Source organism: Poeciliopsis prolifica, unplaced genomic scaffold (genome assembly GCF_027474105.1).
Source record: "Poeciliopsis prolifica strain line A6 unplaced genomic scaffold, Auburn_PproV2 SCAFFOLD002, whole genome shotgun sequence".
Taxonomy (NCBI): Eukaryota; Metazoa; Chordata; class Actinopteri; order Cyprinodontiformes; family Poeciliidae; genus Poeciliopsis; species Poeciliopsis prolifica.
In genome coordinates, this window is record NW_026562377.1 from 16,404,970 (window position 1) to 16,415,667 (window position 10,698).

The 10,698-nt window shown below is 39.4% G+C and overlaps 1 protein-coding gene across 1 annotated transcript; it reads left to right on the forward strand.

Moving 5' to 3' along the window:
- The first annotated feature begins 3,913 nt into the window (after positions 1–3,913).
- On the forward strand, positions 3,914–8,523 carry s1pr3a (sphingosine-1-phosphate receptor 3a). The gene is made up of 2 exons (XM_055049536.1): positions 3,914–4,111; positions 5,753–8,523. The coding sequence occupies exon 2, from the start codon at positions 5,864–5,866 to the stop codon at positions 7,052–7,054; it is 1,191 nt and encodes a 396-aa protein (XP_054905511.1). The 5' UTR covers positions 3,914–4,111; positions 5,753–5,863; the 3' UTR covers positions 7,055–8,523.
- The last annotated feature ends 2,175 nt before the right edge of the window (positions 8,524–10,698 follow it).

The following is a 10,698-nucleotide window of genomic DNA, read 5'->3' on the forward strand; positions in this document are numbered from 1 at the left end:
TTTATTTATTTATTTATTTTTTTTTTAACTGAGCATCAAACATCCAGAAGTTCTGGGTCCAGCTCCTAAAAAAATACATTTGAGGCTTTGGTGGTGTTTTTATGCTGTTATAAATGGGCTGTCAGAGTGTCTGCACATCTCTTGCTGCTCAGGGTTAGGTCAACAGCCCTGAGGGTTGTTCATTAATCAGCACCAGCCTGACTTTGGTGGGCTAAGCTGCCTGGGACCCTTCAAAGTGCGATGCCACATGGAAGAAGAGGGCAGAAAAACCTGCCAGCTCTTAAGTTTCCTGCTCATTTTTTTTGCTCTCACCATCCTCGCTAAATTTTTCATCAATATTTGTTACATCTGATATGAATCAGCACTGTCATCCATCACAAGCTCTTTTCAATGAAGCAAAAACAAAGAGAAAAAATAAAATTGATGGACAAGCTAAAAAAATATAAACACTTGTTAGGAGTAGAAACACAAAAAAGTAAATAAACCTTTCTCACTGTTTCCAAACAACTCATATATGGATTGCAGCATTTTCTTAGCTTTGTTTTCTCAGGCAACACGAGTTATCAGAGCCACCATCTGTGAGTTTAGGAAGTTTTATTTTGTGCTTTTTCTGATGCTTTTTCTGATGCTTTTTATCATGCGGCTGCTGTCATTCCAGCTCAAATTTGATCAAAATGTACAAGTTCAGAATTACAATTCTTTTTTCAGGCATGACTAAAGCGTCCAATTTGTTCTTCAAAAGCAGATTGTTCCAGACACATTGGAGCAGAACAAATGTTGAAAATGTGATTTCTTTAAAAAGACTTGTGGTTTATGTTTAGACTGAGAGAACCTTCCTGTCTGCAAATGCTGTCAAATGGTCTGAGTATTTTAAAAATGATGACAGGAAGTTGGAAAGGTTTTATATGTTGCAATGGTTGCACTCTAACTGGTTTGACAATAACAGGCCATAAGCACTGAAATATAGACGTGATCCTTTTTCTCTTCCATTTCATGTTTGTGTTTTCATCACAAGGGTTAGTGTTCATGGGCAAATGGTTTCATGAAATTATCAAATCAAATCAAGTCTTATTTGTGTTGCAGTGCTCAGCAAAAAGGCATTTCAAAGTGCTTCACATCATAAAACCACAAAAATACAAAGTCATAGAACACACAGTCAGCAACATTGCATTTTGCCGTCATTACACAAGAGGTTATTTTTTTAATGTTTCATGATTATGTTTCAAAAGCAACTCTAAACAGCTGGGTTTTTAATCTAGATGCAGTTTTCTGGAAGTTTGTTCCAGGTTTGTGGTTCATAGAAGCTGAATGCTGCTTCTCCATGTTTGGTCATCAGATCGGTTATAATGAGTCTATCCTCTCTGGCAGGACATCTTTTGTTTCCTGGTGAGGAAACTGAAAGCAGGCCTGGTTTCCTCATTTTTTCCAATGGTGTGATCAACATGGCGACACCCCTTCACTAAAACTGAGTTGCTTCGTTCACATATTAAATGTGTTTCTGAACTCAACAAATCGGACAAATCTGATAAAACGCCTGGTTTTTGTGTGATTTTGCGTGTGTATATTTTAGATGTTCATTTCACATTCATGTTGGCAGTGATCATGTAGTGAACTTTGACTGTTCTGATAGGTGCTCTGTGATCTTATGGCCCCAATGAATGTTTTGACCTCCGTTTAAGAGGAAAACTCCCTCAGTATCACTTTTTCTTTTTAAAGGTGATTTTCCTGCTGACAGTTGACAAACGCACCATTTGTCTCTTCCTTTTTTTTTTTCTTTTTTTTTTTTTTTACATCTTCCCACCCCATGAATTTAATTTCCCCAACTGGAGGGATTCAAACACCAGCTATCAAGTATGTCAACAAGTCACTGCCTATGAAGACCAGTAGGAATTCTTGTCATAATGCTTCCAGTTACCTGCGACAGACTGGCGGCCTGTCCAGGGTGTACCCCGCCTCTCGCCCAGAACGCAGCTGGAGATGGGCACCAGCAACTCCCGACCCCATTAGGGAGATGGGTGCTCAGAAAATGGATGGATGGATGCTTCCAGTTACTCCTTGTTGCTCCTTCTCAACTCAACTTCATTCTACAATAAGTCAGACTGGGAGTTATGGGAGTTGGAACTGGTTCAACTCCCACAAGGATCTATCTCTCATCTTAGCAAAACTTGGCTTACCTCCAGTTATCTCCTGCTACTCTCTAACATTACACCACCACTGAGATTAGTTATCAGTGTGACAACTTACCAACAAACGATTTGCTCCCACATTAAGATCCTAAGTAACCACAACTAGAGCTACTACTCAACCAACCAACATGTAAGAGTTATTCCTCCCATTATTTAGTTATTTCAGTACTTAACCGCCTCTAATCTTTCACTCTACATCTTCAGATGTTCACTACACCTCAAATCAAGCTGCAGTTATTCATATCTTTACAGTTTGATAAATATCAGCATCATCCTCTTTTCAACAGACTGCTTAGTGAATCCACAGCAAAACTTTCAAACCATGACACCGGTGACCTGCTATCTTCCCCCCTGTTTTTTACAGATAATTTTTGTCTCAAAAAGTACATAAAAGGACAAAAAAAGGAATAACTCATCTCCTCCCATGCTTTCCAGTTGGCTTCAATGCAAGAGGTCAGACCTATCTCACACTATAAAGTACCAAAGGGACCAAGAAATCTTTTATTTAAACAAAAAACAAAACAATGACTCATCGTATCACAGACAAAAAAAAAAAAAAAAAAAAAAAAAACATGGATTCCAACTTCTTAGGTTATGAGTTGAAAAGATAAAACTCTTGGAGGAGACAAGAGAAATATGCTGAATGTAAAGAAAAACATGGTCAGGAAAAATATTTGTATTTCATAAATTTGCCTCCTCTTAAATGTTACATTATTTAAGCTTTACTGACAATTTGCTTTTCATTTGAGTTGAGTTTTTGACTTTCTGAGTGAATGCAAGCTCATTCAAAAATTAAGAAAGGACAGTTTAATTTTTTTTTTTTACTTGGGGCACTTTTAAATTCTGGTTTAATCTGGCTCTTGTTAAAATGTTTGATAAATCAAAAATGTTGTATTAATTATTTAAAATAGGATAAAGGCACAACTATTCATAAACCTTTAAAGAAATCTACATTTATTGTAGGATACTAATAACCCTTTAGACAAGTTTGAGAAAAGTCAAGCTCATTAAATTAGGTCTAAAATGATTCAATCCAAAATTTGAAGGTCAGCTTCAGTAAATGCATAAACCTGTTTTCTGTTGCAGCAGCTTATGAATAATATACTCATATGATCAGAATGGTAGAAACCCTCCAGGTCATTCCACCCTGGGCAGAGAGCCACATTGCCTGCAATATTATAACTGCCGCAAAATTTTATGAATAATTTATGAATCCACTGACACGAAGGTAAAAAAAAAAATAATAATAAAAATGAAGTTGCAACAGAGAAGCACAACAAACAGATGAAATTATTGGCTATATAAAGTTCTTCAGACCGAAATTACCAGAGCGCAAAATCCCCGCAGGGCAGTGAACTGACATGTGTTGGGACAAGTATGGTGCCAATTCCACGATATAATAAGTGACCTGCTCCCTGGTTGAACTGAGCAAATGAAAACTTATTCGAGCAACTTTTGTTTCAAGAACCAAACCGAATGAGTCAAATTCACCGTGACTTTGAAAATCCAAATATGCAACCAGAGTTTGGCACACGTCTTCCAAAACAGTTCACTCTGACAAGCACAGTGTTTTTTGTGCCTCACAACTGAGAGGAATAAACGTTTCAGGGAATATCCCGCCTCAGCTGGAGCTGAGGAGGAGGAGGAGGAGGAGGAGGAGGAGGAGGGTGGTGGTGGTGAGCGGAGTTATCCGGACTGAGAAGTCACTGTGCGCAAAAAGGGAAACAGAAAACTTCGACAAGAGGACTCACTCTGGATCTTTTCAGGATAACAATGAGCTCCACGACGCTTGTGCGCGCACGAGATCAGAACGCGGACTTTTGACTTCACTTTGGACCGAACCACGTCTGAACGTTCACTGCAGACGATCTGCAGATCTCGCTGCTCTGCTGCGATGTTCAAAAGAAACCAAGTCATTTAGAAAGGTGAGGCTGCTCCCGAACAGTAAAGCCTGATGGTGGAATAAATACATGTTCATATGCTGTGATGTGTGACTATTATCTGCCCAAGAGAAAAACCTTAATTTAGTTTCAAGAACAATTTATTAGGTTAATGTAACGTAACATATATATAACAAAATGAGGACAATTGATGCTGCTTGTATCTCCTTTTTCAGCTTTTTAGATCCGACTGTTTAGATTTTCGTGTTGTCTCTCACACCTAACTTGTATTGGTTATAATATAACAGTCCTGCAGCAGTAATGCACTTTTTTTGTTGTTAAATTATTCCCTTCATGCTGCACATCCAGTTGAATGGATATGTTATTTTTCTGGACTTAAACCAAGAAAAAAAATACATGTATAACTTGAATGATACTTTTCACCAATTGGATTCTTAAACAAAAACAAAAGTTCTGGCTCTTAACTTGACACTACTGGGCTTCAGGCAGAAGAGGAGCTTTTTATGAAACTAGAGAAGAGAGGAGTGAGTATCTGGTTTCCATCAAAAATGTCAATTCAAATTGTGTTATAGAAAAATTGCGCTCAGTATAATTTGAAGTATTTATTGTAGAAATGTTTTACAAAGTACCTTCAAGTACTATAGAAGGTAAATTGTTGAATGTCCATCCCAGTGGACATCAGGAGTTTGATCATGTTATTAAATGCTTTGTTATTCAGTGCACCAAAAAATGTATATATGTTGGACATTTTATGGCCAATTTGGGATTTAAGAATTATTTTGTTCTATTTTATTTTTTCAGTGATGAAGTATAAACTCTCAAACTGCCTTGACCCAATATGGAGAGATAATTAATATACGGTGCGTGGATTTAGGAAATAAGCCATTGCCCAGTTTTTTGGGCAATGGCTTATTTCTCATCGAGAGCTGTTCAGTCTGTAAGGTGAATCAATGGGTGATGTTGTCCTGCTGGATCAAATAGTCAGTCTGAACCACACAGAATCTGGGGGGAAAAAATTCAGTGCCCACCAGATGCCGGAAGCCACACTGTACAGGAAAAACACACTTCTACTGCAACAGATGTAAAATCCACCTGTGCTTCGCGCCACTCTGAAAGTGCTTCAAGGTTTCTCTTCAAAAGTTAGAGATTACATGAAAATACCCAGAAAGCTGATGCTTTGATAACTGTGTAATCCATTGTTACATTTTCAGCTATACTGTACAGAAAAGGATGCCAGTGCATTCGAACGTTCAGTCATACATTAATGAAAGCAAAACTAGATTTTGAATTCTTTATGCTCCATTCTGACATTGTACAGACATTCAGTTTCAAAGGTCGAGCTCCCACCTTATTAGTTATGACATGAAATCTATGTGAAAAGTATAGATTTTGCTACTTACATTTTAATGACATCTTGTAGTCATAGTGTCCATTACAATGGATATCAGAAAAACACGTAAAAACACGAGATAGGTTTCCCAGTTATGATTAAGATGGAGTAAAGATGTTTTGTCTCACTAGGAAAACATCAGGTCTGAAGAGGTTTATTGACAAACTTTCTTTACTTAAATGGACATGTTTAATAAACAAGATATTGTCAAAATAATAATAATAATAATAATAATAATAATACTGTTTTATGACTAATTTTGGCCTGTTTGACAGGTTTGTGTGTGATGGCTGATGTGACATTTCCAGGGTGAGCAGCTCCTGTTTCCAGTGCTGTGACGCCCTCTGCTGTGTGGCTGAGGAAGATTCAGGACTGGGAAAGTAAGGATGGAGAATGTTATCAAAGAGGGGATGAACACTGTCATCATCAACCACTACAACCACTCGGGGAAGTTGGACCGACCTCGTGACGGGGGCGTCTGCAAGACGGTGTTGCTGTTAATCATCTGCATGCTCATCATTCTGGAGAACATCATGGTTCTGCTCGCTATCTGGAGGAATAAGCGCTTCCACAGCCGAATGTACCTGCTCATTGGAAACCTGGCGTTGTCTGACCTTCTGGCCGGTGTGGCCTATGTGGTAAATATCTTTACCTCGGGGAGTAAGACCTTCTACCTGACGCCAGAGCAATGGCTGGCCAGAGAGGGAAGCATGTTTGTGGCTCTCAGCGCCTCCACCTTCAGTCTCCTGGCCATCGGCATTGAGAGGCACATGACAATGGTGCGTCTGCGGCCCAATGAAACAACCGGACGAGGAAGACTCCTGGTAATGTTGGCAGCATGCTGGGTTGTGTCTGTGCTGCTCGGGGCCCTGCCCAGTCTGGGCTGGAACTGCCTGAACAATCTGGATTCCTGCTCCACAGTTCTGCCATTGTACGCTGAAAGTTACATTGCCTTCTGCATTAGTGTGTTCAGCGCGCTGCTGGTTGCTATCATCATTCTCTACATAAGAATTTACCGTCTGGTGACCTCCAGCGGCCGCAGGGTGAGCAGCCGGCCCTCAGACTGCTCTCTGGTCCTGCTGCGGACGGTTGTGATTGTTCTTGGGGTTTTTGTCGTTTGCTGGACCCCCTTGTTCGTTCTGCTCCTGCTTGATGTCGGTTGCAGCCCGCAAAGGTGCGAGGTGCTTTACAAGGTGGACTGGTTCATTGCCCTGGCTGTTCTCAATTCTGCCCTCAACCCTCTGATATACACTCTGTCCAGCAGGGAGATGAGAGGAGCTTTCTATAACTTACTCTGTTGCTCTCAAACCAGCATGGAGCCATGTGAGTCTCCTGCACTGGGTAACCCTCCGCTGGGCACCATTATCCCCACACTGGAAAACAGCAGGACCAGTATGGGTGGAGGTGGAGGGAGTGGGACTGGCAAATCCACTCTAAAGATTCCTGCACCGACAAACTCCGACAATAAACACGCAGACCCTTCTCCCACTACAGTACTTCACCCGACGGGGCCGGCGGACCTGCTCTCAGCTGTGCTTGTGAAGGCGGGGGCACTGCCATCCCTCAGCAAGTTCTGAGTGGCGTCACTTAAAAAATAGACTCGTATCAGACATTGCTTCACTATCAGCCACTTTTTGTTTGTTTACCATTGCTCATGTAGCTTATGAAACTTCGTTGGAACAGAGAACATCACGGCGGTTGCTCAGACTACAATAAAAGCCCCGTAGGCCACTAATGACACACATGGTTATAAACATCAAAAACCCAAACGGTGAACAAAATATAAGTTTGATTTTCACAGTTCTTAATGTTAAGTAACATTTCTAACCATCAGACTCAACAGGAAAGTGCCATGCATGCCTTGATTCAATCTCTTCATCATGCTGATTGAACAGCAGTTTACTCACCTTTCACAATATTTATTCATCATAAGCCAGCAGCATTCAAATGGTGGTACTTTTTACTTGTTGTTTTAAGAATTTTTAGAACATCTGAATTCCTCATCACTTTTAAATTCTTTACTATTAACTTTTGTTGAAGAAGAGCCTTGTATGTATTCTCTACACTGTTGGCCTATATGTGTTTCTTGTTTGTTTCGTCCGTTTGCTTAAGCCTGTCCTCAGAACCTGAGGATTGTTTCACAAAACCTGGATTGCGGTTTAAGCCAGCAGTTTTCAGATGCCCTGGCTTAACTAAGCTTAAATTCGGTTTCACAAAAGCTGATGGCGTTACGTCAAGCCTGACTTTATCTGTTATCCCGGATTTTGTAATCCTACTTTTGTGAAACAGCCCTCTGGAGGTCACTTTCCTGGAAGTTTCTTTAAATGAACTGGTTATTTTCCTAAGTGATACTTTGAGGTTACATTTTGGAGATCATCACCAAGTTTTGAGACCTGTTGGTTACTTCTTTTAGGTATTTTCACCTAACTTACACCTTTTCTACTTTACTAGTTATCTAGCTATTAGGTATTTTCCAGGAAAGGCTTCTGGCCTGCTCTGGAAAGTAGCATCTACGTTTCTGGTAAGTACTTTATAGGTTTTGGGGAAAGTGTCCGGTATGTTCCTGTAAAATTCCCTTGAATTACCTGGCAAGCTTCTGGAAAGTTTTAGAAAGTAAACGGTAAGTTCATTGAATGTAAGAGCTGTATTATGTAGTTCTACCAACCGTTATGGTACTTTACCTTTATTATAGTAATTTGTTGTGCACTGTGGGCAAGAAAAGTATTGCCAGACTAGCAGCTTCATGAGGCTGTGATGAGTTTTACATACATAAAATATGTGGATAAAAATGTTTTAGATTCCTTATTTATTTTCAGGGGAAACTTGAGGATCTTTAATGCTTACCTTGTCACCAGATGTGTGTACTCCTGCAGTCTGCAGGCAAGATTTGCATAACCACATCTAAAGATACTTGCTTCTCACCAACACCTGCAGAAACCACTTATATATTTATATGTATCACTTAACCACTTGTGAATGAGAATGTTGGATCTGAATTATTTAATTATAGTAGATTGTTGTGGTTGATGTAGTGTCTGATAAGGCAACACAGAAAATAAAATTCTATTCTCTTTTATCAGTTTGATCTTTTGTACATTTTGCACTCTCAAGTTGTGTGTGCCCTTCTTAGCAAGTTGCCCACACCTTTCTGTTGCCTTGTTGCTGGCTATTTCACAATTTGACCTCTTTCCTCCTTGAAATTTGGTAGGAATTATTTTTTTAACTGCCTGGTTTCCTCACAGTGATTTAAACTTGAGCACAATAAGGTGTTAATTTATGAAGCTGAAGGTGGCAGCAACAGCACAAACACCAGCTTCTTCGGTCGACTCTATCCTCTTCCTCCGTTTGGTCCTCCTCATCTTCATTTCCTCTTGAGATTTATAACGTTTCAAAGCCTTTTCAGTTTGAAAAAAGCTCAAAGACGTCGCACATCATTATTCTAACCAGACGGAGCTAGCACAATTGGACCAGGTGTACGTCATTTACCCAGAATGCATTGCAGTATAAAACAAAAGTAACATTTTTAAAACCGGAAAAGCCTACAGTATTATCGCTGTATTCTTATTATTTCTCAAATAAAGTGTATTGTTATAACTAATTGTGGATTCAGTCAAGTGGAGGTCTGGACTTTGAGAATCTCAGTTTTCCATTCTCAGACCAGTTTTGCGTAAGCTTCTGATTATTACTTTGTTGAAACACCCTGTTGTGTTTTCACTCTGTTGAGTTAAGGTGGAGTTTGGAAGTAAGTGTCCTTTATTTTTCCTCCCACTTTGTGCGATGTACCCGTACCACTGCTAGCACCCTGATGCTACCACCAACATACATGACCGTAGTTACAAAGTCTCACCTTGACAGTTTTGGCTGAAACTTTGACATCACTGGGTGTGCGAACTGGACAAAGCAAATCGACTGTTGCACTGGTTTTGAAAGCAAGCAAACATTAATTCCCCGTATGGTTTCAATCTTAAAACTATTGAGAATTTGCAACCTGTGTTTAAAAGTTAGGGTCCTCAATGGAAACCTTTCTATTTAAATGAGCTGCAACAAAACGCTTTTGGTCATTCTACGACTTATCAAAAGGCATTTTAACCAAATTTCGGTGGTGGTATATGTTTATATTTGAATTATGGCCTTTGTTTTTAATTTACACCCTTCAGAAGTTAGAGAAAACCCAATGTAAGTTTAAAGTTATGCACCTAGTTTTTTTAAATTATTTTTTTAAATTGAATTTGTTAGTTGTTTAGTCAACCAGAAAATAAAAGTTCGAAATGAATTTGCAAGTAAACTTCTCACTGGGGCTGCAGATGTTAGCTCATACAAATCCACCTTATGAAAACTTAGATGAAACATCAGTCATGTATATTATTATGGGAATTATTCAGCTTTATTAATTGCTTCCCAGTAGGAGGAGAAAAAAAAGAAAACTCATTAGATCTAACCTTCTGCACTCCTTTATGAAACATCCTAATGTAAAACTGATTGATGCTCTCATATTGCCTTTTATTGCCAGACTGGGGTCAGACAGCAATGAATAATGCAGAGAAATTCCTGATATTATTACTGGCAGTTTCCAGATAGTCAGGCCACTTATTAATTAGTCATGAAAGCAATATTTCATGAAACCACCCCGTAGGAAATATGTCCTGTCGTCGATTAAATTCATTCGAGCTCATTCACAGGTTAAATGATTCAGTGATGTTAAAGGATTTTTGAAAGGGCATCACATCAAAAATCAATTGAAAAATTCAGCTTTTTTTTTTTTCACTAAAATTTAGAAAAAATAAAACCCATCCAGTTTCAGTGAAGGCTGGATGAAACTGAACTGATCAGAGAGCTGATTAGGAAAGCGTCTGCTGCTCGCAGCACGATGTGCTGCGAAGCTCAGACAGAGCTGACAGACTGGCATTTCATACTCACCTCCACTAAAGGATGTGTCTCGGCTCTGCACCTCTGGTACTGATGAAAAGCGACAGCGAGGATGCAACACCAGCAGAGCATTTCCAGCTTAAAGGTCACTGACTTCTTCCTGTCAGAAATGTTTGAACACTCTTTCCCAAATCAACCAGGGAGGACGGCGGCCTCATGTCACGCAAAGCATTTGAAAATGCCAAAATGCTGAACAGAGTTGATTCTTTGCCATTATATCCATCGTTTCCTGCTTTCTTCTGTATTCTTTTTTTTCCTGAACTCTTTATTAATAACTGTGATTTTTTTATTGATT

Excerpts from the sequence above, each read along its gene's own strand:
- s1pr3a (XM_055049536.1), top strand. The coding sequence starts at position 5,864 with ATGGAGAATGTTATCAAAGAGGGGATGAACACTGTCATCATCAACCAC.